General features: G+C 40.2%; 1 protein-coding gene across 5 annotated transcripts in view; it reads right to left on the bottom strand.

Moving 5' to 3' along the window:
* Positions 1 to 8246, bottom strand: part of Ylpm1 (YLP motif containing 1) — a 64002-nt gene extending 55756 nt beyond the window's left edge. For 2 of the 5 annotated variants that reach the window (XM_010645502.2, XM_010645501.3), the window contains exon 1: positions 7176 to 8246. In XM_010645502.2, coding sequence (XP_010643804.1) covers positions 7176 to 8042 — 867 coding nt within the window. In that variant the 5' untranslated portion in view covers positions 8043 to 8246. Of the gene's footprint in view, positions 1 to 163; positions 233 to 7175 lie in introns of all 5 variants that reach the window. The other 3 variants (XM_010645504.2, XM_010645500.3, XM_019204324.2) reach the window with 3 other exon arrangements.
* Positions 8247 to 15770: the final 7524 nt, after the last annotated feature.

The following is a 15770-nucleotide window of genomic DNA, read 5'->3' as shown; positions in this document are numbered from 1 at the left end:
ATATTTTTGAGGCTCACAATCTACTTTTGAAACTAGGGCCAAGAGATAAGCTTAGTCCCCATTCTTAAGAAGAAAAGTGCTCCTTTATCTCTTTCTCTGGATCCTGCCTCCTCTCTCACACCCCTTCAGTCACAAACTTCTTGAAAGAGTTGTCTATACTCACCATCCCCTCCTCACCTTCCATCACTCCTCAAATCAATGCAAAATGGCTTCAGTCACTATGAAACTGCTCCTGCCAAGGTCAACAATAATCTACATGTCAGTAAGGTCAAAAGAGAACTAGAAATTTTTATCTTGCTTGACCCCTCAGCAGTACTTGACAAAACTGACTACTCTACTCCTAGAACAGTGGTGGTGAACCCATGGCACGCGTGCCACAGCAGCCAGAGTCCTCTCCATTAGATTACCAGCCAAGTCACCCAGCGTCGCCCCAGCATTCAGATTTAATTGTATGTTGGCACTTTGTGATAAATAAGTGGGTTTGGGATTGCAGGATGGGCCTCTAAAAGGTTCACCATCATTGTCCTAGTATTCCTCCTCTTCACACACCATGGCACTGAAGTCTTGATTTTTCATCTATATTATGTAATTTGCCCTTTCCTCAATGCACTTTAATTTCTGTTTTTACCCTACACACACTCCTCAGAAGACCACTTCTATTTTTGTGTCTTCAAATATAGTACCACTTTTTATGCTGTCAACTCACCATGACCTGCTTTAGACTCCAGACTTATACTTATCAATGGACATCTCCATTTGGAAACTGTCTCTCAAAGACCCCATGTTCTACCTGTCTAAAATTTAACTCATCATTTCCTCCTCATTCCCAGACATGTTTTCCCTCCTCCTTTTCTAGGTTTCTTTTCTTTTTTTTTTTTTTGGGTAGTGGGGATTGAACTCAAGACCTTGTGCTTGCAGCTAGGCTTCCTTAGTTTAATAAATGGGGCCACCAACAATCCAGCAGCCCAACCCAGAAACCCAAAAATCACTGATACCTTCTTTGCCACAGCTACTCATATAATGGTCAAACGAATTCTAGCAGCTAATTATTTATCCAGTCTTTCTACTTCTCTCCATCTCCATAACACAATCCAAGTCCAAGCCACTTCTCCGCCTTTCAATTCCACACTCCATACTGCAAGCACAGTCAGTTTTTTAAAATGCCAATCTGGGGCTGGGGATGTAGCTCAGCCGCAGAGCATTTGCCTAGGTAAGCCAGGCACTGGGTTCAATACCCAGCACTGAAGGAAAAAAAAAAAAAAAAAAAAAAAAAAAAAAACAGTATATATATAAAGAGCCAATCTTATCATATCTGCCTATATAAATCCTTCGATGGCTTCCTTTTTTTTTTTAATTTTGGTACCAGGGATCGAACTCAGGACCTTCGGCTTGCAAGGCAGGTGGCAGAACCACTGAGCTAAATCCCTGGCCCTTCTTCAATGGCTTCCTATTGGCCTTTGAATAAAGTTTTAAAGATCTTCCCTGATCAGTTTCATGGCTACTACTCTCCCTCAGAGCTTTCAGTAACCCTCACTGAACTTAATTCTTTGAACACTATATATATCCTTGCTTATTCTTTAGGATTCACTTAAAAACCACTTCACATATTGAAGCCCTATTCAATTAGGTTAGAGCACAGTCATAGTCGGACCACTGCGAATTCCAGTCTAGCCTAGGCTAAGCAGTGAGTTCAACACCAGCTTGGACTTCACAGTGAGATCCTGTCTCAAAAAAAAATTTTTAATTAAAAAATATATATGTATCTTCTCCATCTATTATGTGCTAAAGCCTTGCAAGGGACTGTGAATACAATGAGCTTAAAAATAAAAACAAAAGCCGGGTGTGGTGGTGCACACCTGTAATCTCAGCACTTGGGAGGCTGAGGCAGGAGAATCACTGCGATCAGCCTGGACTACATAGTGAGTTCCAGGTCAGTCTCAACTACATAATGAAACCCTGTTTCAAAAAATCCTCCAAAATAAATAAATAAATAAATAAACAAAAACAAAAGGTCTTTTCTAGTTCCTTATGGAACAGTCTAATGATGTTTTATATTTTATAATCCTATAGTACCCTGTACTTCTCTTATTTAATGCCTCCCCCATTGGGTGGGCAGAATAACAAGTCAATGACACCAGCTACCATGTCAATCTTACCATGTCATCTCCAGTACTAAGCCAGTAACTGGCACACAGTTGCTAGTCAATAAATACTTGAACATTAAGTAAATGTTCTAAAAACTCTAATCAAAGTCACCCACTTTATGCCAGGTGCGGTGGTGAACTGTAATTTTAGCAATCAGAAAGCTGAGACAGGAGAACTGCCACAAATTTGAGGGTATCCTGGGCTACATGATGGGTCCAAGGCCAGCCTGAACTATGTAACAAGGCCCTGTCTCAACAAAACAAAACAAAGTCAACAGCTTCACCTAAGTGAGTTATTTTGATAATGAAAGTTCAAATCACAATCATGAAAAAAAGACTACTATCCACTTTACCCAGTCAATCCATTAACAGAGAGAAAGGTTAATGCTTTAAAAAGAACATTCCATTAAATTATCAATGTTTTACTCAGAAAATTGGGAAATAAATGGGAGAATATGGAGTATTTATCCTGTTGAGCTGAGCATGCTGGCACGTCCCTGTAATCCCAGTACTTGGGGGAAGCTGGGGCAGGAGGAACAATGCAAGTCCAAGACCAGGATGGGCTACAGAGTGAGTTCAAGGCCTCTCTCAAAATAAACAAAAATAGACAAGTATCCCAATTTTCCTATAATAAGTGTATTTCCAATCAAATAGCCCTAGCTCATGAGTGAAAATTTTTCTTTACAAAATTCCATACAGTAAATGGGGAAGAAATGGCAGGAAAAAAATATCACCATGTTGCAAACACTAATTAAATAACTTATTCATGCAAAGACCATCAATGGATGAACAACTGTAAGAAATATCAGATACAAGATTAACAGGAATACAGTGCAGGGATCAGACTGTCATCACCTGAACCCACTGATCAGTCTTAGCACTAGGAACAGTAACACAACTGGGCATTGTGTGCCGCACCCTGGGATGCAAATGATGTACACAGCAGCACCTACACTTTACGACTGCTACAAGAAAGCTGAACTTCAATCTAAGGTTTTAAGAGTTAACATCTAATTTCCAAGAAACATGAGAGACAGAAGAATAAGTTGAATAACACCAGGAGAGAAAAAGACAAAGCCAGAACGTGGGATTTCTATTGAACTGACCTCTTTTTCAACAAGTTTAACGGCATGAAGTAGAAAAAAGACTGTAGGAAAGAATGATCTAGAGCAGGGATTCTCGACTCTGGGTGATTTTTGCCCTCTAGGGTATACCTGGCAGTGCTTGGAAATATTTTTGGTTGTCACAACTGGGAGCCTACCACTGGCATCTACTGGGCAGTGATTAGAGATGCTGTTAAACATCGTACAATGCACATAACAAACCTTCTATAACAAAGAATTACCTGCCAGGCGTGGTGGCACACACCTGTAATCCCAGCACTTGGGAGGCTGAGGCAAGAGAATCACTGTGAGTTCAAGACCAGCCTGGGCTACACAGTGATTTTCAGGTCAGGCTCAACTACATAGTGAGACCCTGTCTCAAAAAACCAAACAAACAAACAAACAAAAAGAATTACCTTTTTCAAAATCTATAGTGATTTCAAAATCTATAATAGGCTGATAAATCTTCATGTATACCGTCTTTTGTGTATCCTGTTTTGGATCTTGATTTGAACAAACCAACAAAACATTACTAATAACAAGATTAAAATTATTTTTGTTAGTATAATAAGACAATAGATGAAATTCAAATAGACTGGGTAGTAGATGATTCTAAGAAATTCTTAATATTTTTAGATGGTATACTATGTTTATGTATTGAAAGTTCCTTTTTTCTTTTTCTTGGTACTGGGGATTGAACTCGGGTCCTTGGGCTTGCAAGGCAGGCCACCGAACCACTGAGCTAAATCCCCGGCCCTGATCCTTTTTTCTTTAGAGATAATCTAATCAAACTGTAGGGATAATGGGGCTGAGAATGTAGATTAATGGTAAAGTGCTTATGTAGCATGCATAAGGCCCTGGATTTGATCCCTAGCACTGTTAAAAAAAAAAAAAAAAGTAAGGATGAAATGACACAAGATCTAAATTTTGCTTTAAAGCTGAGTGCAGTGGCAGGTACATATAATCCCATTCAGAGGCTGAGGCAGGAAGATCCAGAGTTCGAAACCAGCCTAGTCAACTCAACATAAGGGGGGGCTCTTTTAAAACATATTTCAGGGATGAGGCTTTAGCTCAGTGGTTCTGCTGCCTGACTTGTAAGTGCAAGGTCCCGAGGTTGATCCCTGGTACAAAAAAAATGAATAAATAAAATATATTTCAGCAGCAAAAATAAAAATAGCCTTGATGAAATAAACATGGCAACATCTTAACAGGCACTGAATTTGAATGATAGGCATTCATATCACTTTCTCTATTTTAAAATCTTTCAGAGGCCAGAGATTTAGCTCTGTGGTGCCATACCTATCTTACAAGTACAAGATCCTTAGTTTGATCCCCATACCAAAAGAAAAAAAAAAAACTTCAATCCCAGCACTCAGGAACTGAGGCAGGAGGATGACCATGAGTCCAAGGCCAGTCTGGACTACATGGTAAGTTCAGGGCCAGCCTGAACTACAAAGGGAGACTCTGCCTCAAAAAAACAAAAATCATCTTTCAGCATAAAATAATTCGATTTTCCAATAGTAAAATATGAATGAAAAAATATGCAATAGGGTTATCAGAGATTGGCACTGGCATGAAGAAATGTTTATCATCTAATAAATCAAAGTATCTTAAATCTAAAGTATGATAATTCTTTAATCTTACTAAACAAATCTTTTTTTCTTTTCTTTTGGTTTTTTGAGACAGGGTCTCACTATGTAGTTGAGACTGACCTGGAACTCACTATGTAGCCCAGACTGAACCACAGCAATCCTCCTGCCTCAGCCTCCCGCTGGGATTACAGGCGTGTGCCACCACTCCCAGCTTACTGAACAAATTTTGCAGAGAGTCTACAAGTAGGAAGACACTATTCTAGGTACTACAGAAGATCAAAATGATAAGGAAGACAAGTCCTTGTCTGCAAGAGTTAAATCTGAAGAATGGCACCAAACCAGATGAAGCACGGGCGTGGCTTTATGGAGACCCTGTATTTAAGATGTGCTTGAAAATAATGTAACTTCAAGAGGAGAGAAAAGGTTGAAGAAACTGCGATGAATTCTAGACAAGAGGCAAGAAAGCCACAGGCCTACAAGATCCCTTCTTGATGTGGTCCACACATACTCTTCAAACCTCATCTTCCGTCACTTTCTTTCTGCTTCTCACCAAGGAGCTGGAGGCACTGAATGTTTAAGGCACTGAAAGAAGTTCATTGCAGACTGATATAAAGAAAAGCAAAAGCAGCCCGGTATAGTGGTATATGCCTACAAGCTCAGCACTCAAGAGACAGAAGCAGGAGGACTGCCACAAGTTCTAGGGCAGCCTGGGCTATATAGTGAATTCAAGGCCAGCCTGAACTATATAGGAACACCCTAACTCAAAAAAAAAAAAAAAAAAAAAAAAAAAAAAAAAAAAAAAAAAAAAAAACCAAAACAAAACAAAACAAAGGAAAAGCAAAAGCAGTGTATTTATATTTATATTAAGACCTGACACATACAAGTTTCCAAAAATGCAATTCATTTGTTTCCCTATTCAGCCAAAAAAAGTCTGGTAGAGGTGAGGAGATAAAGGTCATATTTTGGCTTGAACTAACTCTGAGAAAGTCTGATGACAAAAACACTGGAAACCTCAGACAGGTAAGAAAGAGAATTGAAATTCTATCTCTATAATAGAGCAAGTCAGGAGGAATAACCCAAGGAAATGATACAATCTGGTGTAAGCCAAGAGAATCACTTACTCTACTGTTGTGTCTCAGTATCACAAGTGTTTTCTCCTGATGACATGCCAAGCATCATTAGTGCCACTTGCTTCTACTCTTAATTTCTAATGCTAAACCACTATAAAATTAGAACACCCTATTCCTCTCTGGTGGAAACCTTTGATTTATTTATAAATAAGTTTGTATATCACAACATTTTGTTTTTTCCTTGGGGAAGATAGAGTAGATCAGTAATTGCTACAAATGTCTATTTTAAGAAATAAACGATCCATTCTGCTTTAGTTCCACCTCCTACCCTGTCAATCTTTTCTGTGGGATGCATCCTCATATATATATATATATATTTTGGAGTGAATGGCAGTACGATGTAGCAAACTGATCATGACTGAATACTATTTTTAATGTTAGAAAAAGATGTATCAACTCCTAAAATGGATCAACAAACCTCCAAAGGTTCAAATATCTACAGATTTACCTATGTACTGTATTGCAAATGCACTTTAAGCATAATTAGGATGCTCCTGATTAAGACAAGTATATATATTTTGGAGTGAATGGCAGTACGATGTAGCAAACTGATCATGACTGAATACTATTTTTAATGTTAGAAAAAGATGTATCAACTCCTAAAATGGATCAACAAACCTCCAAAGGTTCAAATATCTACAGATTTACCTATGTACTGTATTGCAAATGCACTTTAAGCATAATTAGGATGCTCCTGATTAAGACAAGGCTTCCATCCTCATTTGCTGAGAACTCAACTCAGGAAGCTGACAGTTACATTTAACCCTTTTTTAATAGAAAAGAAATTAACTGGTCATAAAGATTTACATGCATTTATGTATCAGCCCTTTGAGAGGCTTCCTTTTAATGCTGCCTATTAAATGGAAATCTTAATTTAAAATATAACTTTAAAAAGGCTCTCTGCAACAAAATCTAGGAGGGTTGATCAAAGGAAACCAAGGCATATACAGGATCTGAGAAGTAACTCTTGAGCCACCCCACTACTCTATGATGTCTAGACACATCTTCAAAGACCGTTCTTCTACTAATCCACATTTAGCTAATTAAAAAGCTGAGTGTCAGGCCTCTAACTCTTAAGGAATCTGTTGAGTGTAAGTGAGCTAGTCGTTGTGCGTTGGAATTAGGCTAGGCATTTACTAAAGCCTCCAGGCCGTTCACTCAGGGCCCTCTAGATCAAAGATGGGGCTCAAGCCAATGCTTCCTTACCTGTGGAGTCATTGTAGAGGGATCTGGCTCAGGAGCAGTTTGCTGCTGTTCAGCACTCTTGTTCTTGGCCCCAGTCTCCAAAGGTTCTTGCTGGACAACTGTCTTATTCCCAGAAGGGACGGACGGTGGTGGCAGTAGCTGGGATTTAGAATGGCCCTGCGAAGGGCGGGAAGGAGATGCCTGAGAAGAGGATAAGTAGGACTGGGAATGGCTCAAATAGGACTGCGAGGAGGAAGAGGTGGAAGAATAAGAAGATGTGGGCGCCAGGTAGGACTGGGAAGTTGGGGACTGCGAAGGGGACGGCTGAGCTGGAGGTAGGTAGGGTTGAGATGAGGAAGGGGGATAGTAGGAGGGTGGCGGCTGAGGTGGGGGAATATACGATTGGGATGGGGGCATATAGGACCCAGGAGGTACAGGGGGTGACTCAGGGGGGGAATCCAGCTCCATTGGAACCAAACCAGGAGGTCCATCCCGTTGGTGGTGGAGCATCTGGTGTTTGTACTGCTGCTGCTTCTGATAGCTGAGGGCAGGTCCAGGCGGCGGGGGCATCGGTGGCGGAGGTGGCTGCCAGTCTCCGTAGCCGCCCCCGGGCAGTACTGGCGGGGGCGGCAGCGGGGGCGGAGGAAGGTGGTGGGGTTGGAGCACGCACTGCATTTGCTTCTGGTGCATTTGCTGCAGCTGCTGGAGCTGCGCCAGGTGTTGCTCGCGGAAGCTCATGAAGCCCGAAGAGGAGGGGGCCGCGGGAGCCGTCGAGCTCGAGTACCCGGGCCCTGGCGAGGCCTCAGGAAGCGCCACCGGTGGAGGCGGCGGGACCGGTGGCGGCGGGTAGTGGCTGCCCCCGCCATACCGGCCCCAATTCGGGTACATATCGAAAAAGAAGACGCAGGGCTCGTTCTGGCGCCGTTACTCTTCGCAACCGACCTCCAGGAGCCGCGGCGGCGGCGGTGATAGCCGGAACTCGAGGCACCTACAGGGCCTAGAGCGTGTAAACGGAGCGCGCCAGTGCGCCGGCGCTACTGAGCTGGGCCCGCGACCGGGAAGGCGGGGACGGCATCGGCGCGACTACGCCTGCGCAGTAGCATCGAGAGGTGAACAAAGGCAAGATAGAGTGACCCCTTTGCTTGTTGACTCGCGGTTGTCATCTTTCGTCAGGTTTGGGTAATGCAGGTACAAGTAGAATGTTCTCATAGAAATGAGGAACCATAGAGACTCAGAGCCGAAAGGTGTGATAGAGATCCTATCGCTTCATGGGTTCATTTTTGAATGAGAGGGGGAAAAAAAAAGATTCCATCTACAATAGCAACAATCGCAGCAGCAGCAACAAAAAAACAAAACAAGGAATAACTCTAATAAGAAATATGTATAACTTACATGAAGAAAACACAATATCATACCTGAGTATAAAATTAGACTTGAAATGATAGACTATTATCCTGAGTAAAAAGAGCGAAAATTGCAAAGATGTTAGTTCTTACCAAATTAAATGAATAGACAGGTAAATTCTACCTAGAAGTCTAACTGAGAACAAAGTGGTGAAGAATGGAAATGTATTTTGAAGACAAAAGATAAGACTGCACCAATTCCTGCAGGCATACAATAGGCTATATCTGCAGGTATTGTAAAAGGGGAGAAATGGAATTTTAAAAGGATATTTCAACACAAAAATCTATGTTGGAGAAAGTTAGACATCAAGCAAAAAAATGGAAAAAACAACAGAGGTTGTCTAGAAAAGTCGACCTAGAAAATAATCTTCCTAAAAATCTCTCAGCATGATACTAAACGAGAACTTCTTTGGTTTAAGTGAACTACTGGAAAGCAAAAGTGATACACCGAATTCTGAAAAGAGAGTACCGAACTTTGAGAATAGTAAGTGTGCCAAGGTGTCATTAGTGTATGACTTAAAAGGTCTAACTTTGCCTGCATCCTAGCAACCCACATCTTCAGGAGGTCAGGAGTGCACGCAAAGTGGGATAGCTAAATATCCTTCTAAAGGAAGAGCTCCTATTCTCCAGTAGGGATTTGTGTTCCTTTTAACTTTTTATTGATATATAACCTATACACGTGATACTACATACAAAAATATACAGCATAGTAATTTTTCACAAACCAATCACACTTGGGAAACCAGAGGCCAGATCAAGATATGGAATATCACCCAATCTAGAAATCTGTTAGTTGTATTTTAATATTTTCAATTTAAAATTTCCTTTTGAAAAATATTAAAAAATATAATTCACTGTAGTAGTAGACTAAAGGAGAGAATCATGTGATCATTGTATTACATACAGAAAAATAATTTTAAATGTTTCAAAAAAAATTTTTTTTGAGACAGGGTCTCACTATGTAGTTGAGACTGACTTGAATTCACTATGGTAGCCCAGGTAGTTTTGAACTTACAGAGATACTCCTGCCTCAGCCACCTGGAGTATTGGGATTACAGGTGTGTGCCACCACACTGGCTCAAATTAAATGTTAATGTTAAAATTTTGTGAATTTTAAACCAGGTGTGATGGGCCACACTTGTAATCCCAGGACTTGGGAGATGGAGGCAGGAGGATTTCCCTGAATTTTTTCTCCTCATTGAGTTTATTGGTACATTTTAGGTATACAGTACAGTTACTTTCCCTGAATTTGAAACCAGCCTGAACTACAAAGTGAGATCATGCCTCAAAAAACAAATTATGATTTTTAAAAAGCTTAGTGTTATGGTTTGTATCTTAAATGTCCTCCAGAGAACCTAAGTTAAAGGCTTGCGTAACAGCCTGTGGTGTTATATGGAGGTGGAAGAATCTTTCAGAGGTGGAGCCTCAAAGAAGGAAGTTAGGGCACTGGTGGTGTGGCCTTGAAGCAGATATTGGGGCCCTAGCCCCTTCCTCCTCTTTCTCTTTACTTCTTAGCTGCCCTGAAGTGAAATGGCATTCCTGGCCACATGCCCCAACATGACATACTGTGCTCCCACAACCCAAAGCAACAGGGTCAGTAGGTGTAACTAAAAACCCTGCAACTATAAGCCAAAAATAAACTTTTCTTCCTCTTAAGTTATATAATATATTTAGGAAACAAAAAATAAAAGGGAACTTAAAGCTAGGCATAGTGGTGCACTCCTGTAAAGCTGGCACTCTGGGAGGCTGAAGCAACCCAGCCTATGTAACCTAGTGAGACCCTGTCTCAAAAAATTTTTAAAAGGGTTGAGGATATAACTCAGTACAAAAGGCCTAGGTTTAATCCTTAGTACTGCAAAGAGGAAAAAAAAAGTAACTTCTTTGATCTGATAAAGAGTATCTACTGAAACTACAGTAAGTCAGTGCCACAGCAATAGTTTAGCAAATGCGATGCCTTGAGTTCAGCTCCCAGGACCTCAAAAGCAAACAAACAAAACAAAAAAACTATAGCAGATTTCATCCTTAATGGAGAAAAATTTAATTTTCCAGCCGTACATGGTAGCACATGCCAATAATCCCAGCACTCGGGAGGCTGAGGCAGGAGGATCGCTGTGAGTTCGAGACCAGTCTGGGCTACATAATGAGTTCCAGGTCAGTCTCGACTACATAGTGAGACCCTGTCTCAAAACAAAACAAAACAAAAATTTAAAAATTTCCCACTATGACAAAAAATAGACATTCATAATCATTGCAATTGGGGGATACAGGAGAAGAGAGAGTCAGCCTGGCTATAAATATTCTTTATACTTTAAAATATACCTTATATAAGCAATATTTCATATTCTCTAAGCATGTTGTGCAACACCATACATTCAGCAGCACACAAATGTAAATTATACCTTTGAATGAACTACTGCATACTTTTACATCAGAAAATTGGAGAATGGAGAAGCATGAAAGTGGGTTGAGAAAAATTTGAAAAAATACTAGTAAGATATTTTTCCCACTCTTAAACAAGGAATGAATACCATCATTTACAGAATTCATTTCCTTCCTTCTTCCTTCTTAATAAAATTCCAATTTTTCTCTTTTCCACATTTCCCTTATATACCACATCACTCTGAAAAAGCTGACCATGTCCAGCTCCTAATGTCCCAGTTAGCCAGTCATAGTGACATCATCCCTCTTGTAATTTGTTGGCTCAGAGGTTCTGGATTAACAGCATATGACATTTTTTCTTCTTCCTGCCATACTGAATGGAGGGTTACTTTCCTCTTCAGTAGGTGTGAACAAGGAGTATATTGCTCCAGTTGGTGTTTACAGCCAAGTGGGGACCATGAATGAAGCCAGACTGATGACAAAGCCAACAGAGAAGTAAGGGACAGGGAGCTGTAACCCCAAGTACACTGCACCAAGCTGCACTACCTTTGAAATTCCTGCTATTCAAGGCTAATTTCCTTACTGTTAGGACTGAATTAGGATTTCTGTTATTTGCCCTGATAACATCCTATCTGAAACCTGGATACCCATCTATCTCTCACGGGTTATTCTTGCCTGAATCAATTAATACAGTGATGTATTATAAAACAGCCCCCCCCACGCCTTGAGGCAGGGTTTCTCTATAGAATCCAGGATGGCCTTGAGCTCACTATATACCCCTTGGCTTGCCTTGAACTTGCAATCTTCCTGCCTCAGCCTCCCAAGTAGCTGGGGCTGTAGGCACAAACCACCATGCTTACAATTTAAACAATGATTTTAGATTACTATAATTTCTTCTACATTTATTGTCATCTTTGTGTGTAAAAGTTTGCTTTTGTTTTTTTTGGTACCGGGGATCGCTTGCAAGGTAGGCAGCGGAACGACTGAACTAAATCCCCAGCCCTCTTTGTGTATGTTTTTGACACAGGGTCTCACTATGTAGCCCAGGTTAGCCTCAAACTTGCAGTAGTCCTCCTGCCTCGGCCTCCCAAGTGCTGAGATTACAGGTATATGCCACCATGGCCAGCAAAAAAGTTCTTCTGTCTCCATTTTGTTTACTTCTAGTGTCTTACAGGTTCTAGATTGTTTGTGTTTTGAGACAGGGTCTTGCTATGTAGTTCAGGCTGGCCTTGAACACATGGTGAGCCTCCTGCCTCAGCCTTGAGTGCTGGGATTTCAGGCATGTGCCATCATGTACAACTTGTATCACTGTCTTAAGTGTCTTCTAAATACCCTATAATCACAAGATTTAAACAATACCTAATCTGAGCATTATCCTTTTACTTTTTATTGTTCAGCATATGGATATATATTTTTATTACTATATATCTACAGTACATAATGATTACATTCATTCTAGGGAGTTTGTACATGTACATAACACATCTTAATTCTTTTTACGTTCTTGTCCCCTCCCTCCATTTCTTGATCTCCTTTCCATGTGCAAAAGATCTATCTCCCTATTTCCTATTATCTTTTATCTTTGAGCATTAATTTAAATAAGCAAATTTAACCTGGTCACATTCATGGTGACTCTTGTATGTTTGGACTTACTCTTACCATCTTACATTTTCTATTTCCCAATATTTATTCTTCCCTCCGAATCTTCTGCATTTTTTTTAGTGAAAAACAAATCAGGACCGGGGATTTAGCTCAGCAGTTCCACCATCTGCCTTGCAAGCCCAAGGACCCGAGTTCGATCCCCGGTACCAAAAATAAAAAAATAAAAAAAACAAAAACAAATCACACAATGAAATATAAAGATCTCCACTGATGCACTTTAATACATTTTGACAAATTCTGCTTTTAAAAAAATTGAGGTACCCATTTCCATTTTTCTTGGTTTAGGGTTATCAGTTAGGTTAGGCACATATATATTATATATATATGAAAACAAAACCCAGGTAACCATTTCCAGTGTGCAGGCAAACATGATCTCTCAATTTTAAAGCTTGTATTACCTGACAGTTCTCCCACAGGAGAGACTGTCCTATATAATTATATATTTTTGAGGTTTTGAAATTTAAAGCAGAAATCACACTCTGTTTACAATTTGCTTCTTCCTCTTGATGGGTTATTTCTATTTAATGTAGTTCAATCTCACTGATTGACTGTTTGATAGCAGTACTGGGGATTGAACTTAAGGCCTCATACATGCCAGGGAACTGCTCTATTCTATCCCTTAAAAGAACTTTTTTTTCTTGAACTTATGATACTCCTGCCTCAGCCTCCTGAATACCTAGGAATAAAGGTGTGTACAACTACATCTGGCTTCTACTTCATTTATTATCAGTGTTATTTGTGGTAAAATACACATAGAATTTCCATCTTACCCATTTTAAAGCATACAGTTCATCATATAAGCGCATTCATATTTACTGTGCAATCAGTTCTTCAGAACTCTTGTAAAACTGAAACCCACGTTCTTATACACTTCCAATTATCCCTACTTCCAGCCCCTGGAGACCACATTTCTACTTTGTTAATACTGTGCATTTGATCACTCTAGACGCCTTTTTTTTTTCAAGACTGGATCTTACTATGTAGTTCAGGTTAGCCTTGGACTCACTATGTAGCCCAGGCTGGCCACAAACTCATGGTGATCCTCCTGCCTCATTACAGACACGCACCACCATGCCTGGACTTGAGATGTCTCTTATAAGTGAAACCATACATTAATCCCCTTGTGTTTGAGGCCAGCCTGGGCTACACAGTGAGTTTAAGAACAGTCTAAACTGGACAGTTATACCCTGTCTCAAACAAAAAAGTTTCATTAACTTTTAATTGATTACATGAAAAAATTAGATTAAGATCTACTGGGCCAGGGATTTAGTTCAGTGGTTCCAGTGCCTGCCTCACAAACCAAAGGACCCAAGTTTGAACCCCAGTACCAAAAAAAAAAAAAAAAAGATCTATTAATTTCACCTGTTTCTCTTTACTTTTTAAACTGTAGTCACTAGAAAGAAAATTTTGTTTTCTTTTGTTTGGTTTTTGAGAAAGGATCTTGCTATGTAGTTTAGGCTAGCTTTGAACTCACTTGTACCCAGGCTGGTCTTGAACTCATGGTGATCCTCCTGCCTCAGCCTCTTCAGTGCTGGTATTACAGGTGTGTGCCATCATGCTTGGCTGAAATTTTTTAATTAAATGTGGTTCTCTGAGATAGTGCTAAGACCCTGGTATGAACTAGAAAAACTGAGAATAAAGAAAGTATAGTCTCTCGCATCAAAGAGCTCACAACCTAGTAGGAGAGGATAAGAACTTAGGACAATAGTTACAATATAATGGCATTAAGCCCGTTGATAAAAATATATATTGAGGTTACAGACTGAGGAGAGCCATTTGTGGACTCAGAAAGGTGAAGAGAGCTATTAGGTTAGCCTACTAATAGATATATCTTAAAGTTCCTGCTTTTGCTGGTTACGGTGGCACATGGCTATAATCTTATCTTTTGGGAGGCTGAGGCAAGGGGATCCTAAACTCGAGTCCAGGCTGGCAAGTTCTAGGCTAGCATGGCCTATGTAGTGAGATCTTGTCTCAAAAAAAAAAAAAAATTAAATCCTGCCTTTCATTCTTTTGTATACCCACAAGTATAACTGCTAGAGCATATAATGATCTCATTTTTGAGGAACTGGCATAGGGGTTCAAATTTGTACAAATCCTTGTCTTTTTTTAATGCAGCCATCTTCAGGGGTGCGAGATGGTATTTCATTGTGATCTCTCTCCCCTTTTTTCTTTTTTGGTACCAGGGATCAAACTTTGCACTTGCAAGGCAGGCAGTGGAACCACTGAGCTAAATCCCTAGCCTTCTCCCTTCTTTCTTGAGACAGGGTCTTGCTCTGTAGTGCAGGCTGGCCTCAAACTCTTGAAAATCCTCTCAGCTTCCTTTAGCCTCCAGAAGAGGGTTGGTCATTGTGAGTTTGGTTTGCATTTTCCTAATGATTAGTGATGGTTAGCATCTATTCATCTGCCTTTTGGCCATTTGAATATTTTCTTTGAGAAATGTCTGTTTAAGTTCTTTGCCCCTTTTTAAATGTATTTCATTCTTTTTAAGTGCTTACAATATGTCATAGTTAAATCATTTTTGATGGATATTTAGGTTGTTTTTAAGTTTTCTCTATTATAAATAGCTGTGAAATAAACATTTTCATATAATACTTCTTGTAACATGTGACTTTTTTGGGGGGGTACGGGGGATCTAACTTGGGACCTTGCACTTGCGAGGCAGGCAGTGGCACCGAGCTAAATCCCTGGCCCCCATGACTATTTCTTTACACACATAATATCACATTACCCGTGCTAAGATCTTTTCTTTTCTTTTGGTACTGGGGATAGAAATCAGGACCTTGCACTTGTAAGGTAGGCAGTGGCACTACTGAGCTAAATCCCCAGCCCCATGCAAAGATATTTTAAAGTAAATCACCTATATGATACTTTTTTGTTGTTGTTGTTGAGAGAGGGTCTCACTATGTAGCCCAGGCTGGTCTCGAAGTCACAGCAATCCTCCTGCCTCAGCCTCCCCGAGTGCTGTGATTATAGGCATGCGCCACCATGCCCAGCTTCCTATATGATACTTTTAAGTAACCAAAAAATAGAATTGTGGTCACAGGATAGCAGTAGTTTTTAATTTAATGGGTCTTGTCAAACAGCAGTCTAAAATGGCTATGACTGCTTGAACTTGTTGTCAACATGAGTACCTATAGAGAATGGAAGGAAAAAATGGAAACAAAGCTTAGAG

Source organism: Fukomys damarensis, unplaced genomic scaffold (assembly GCF_012274545.1).
Source record: "Fukomys damarensis isolate Sample0158 unplaced genomic scaffold, DMR_v1.0_HiC HiC_scaffold_21, whole genome shotgun sequence".
NCBI classification, from domain to species: domain Eukaryota; kingdom Metazoa; phylum Chordata; class Mammalia; order Rodentia; family Bathyergidae; genus Fukomys; species Fukomys damarensis.
The sequence above is the reverse complement of the archived record's forward strand: the minus strand, read 5'-3'. Positions and strand labels throughout refer to the sequence as shown.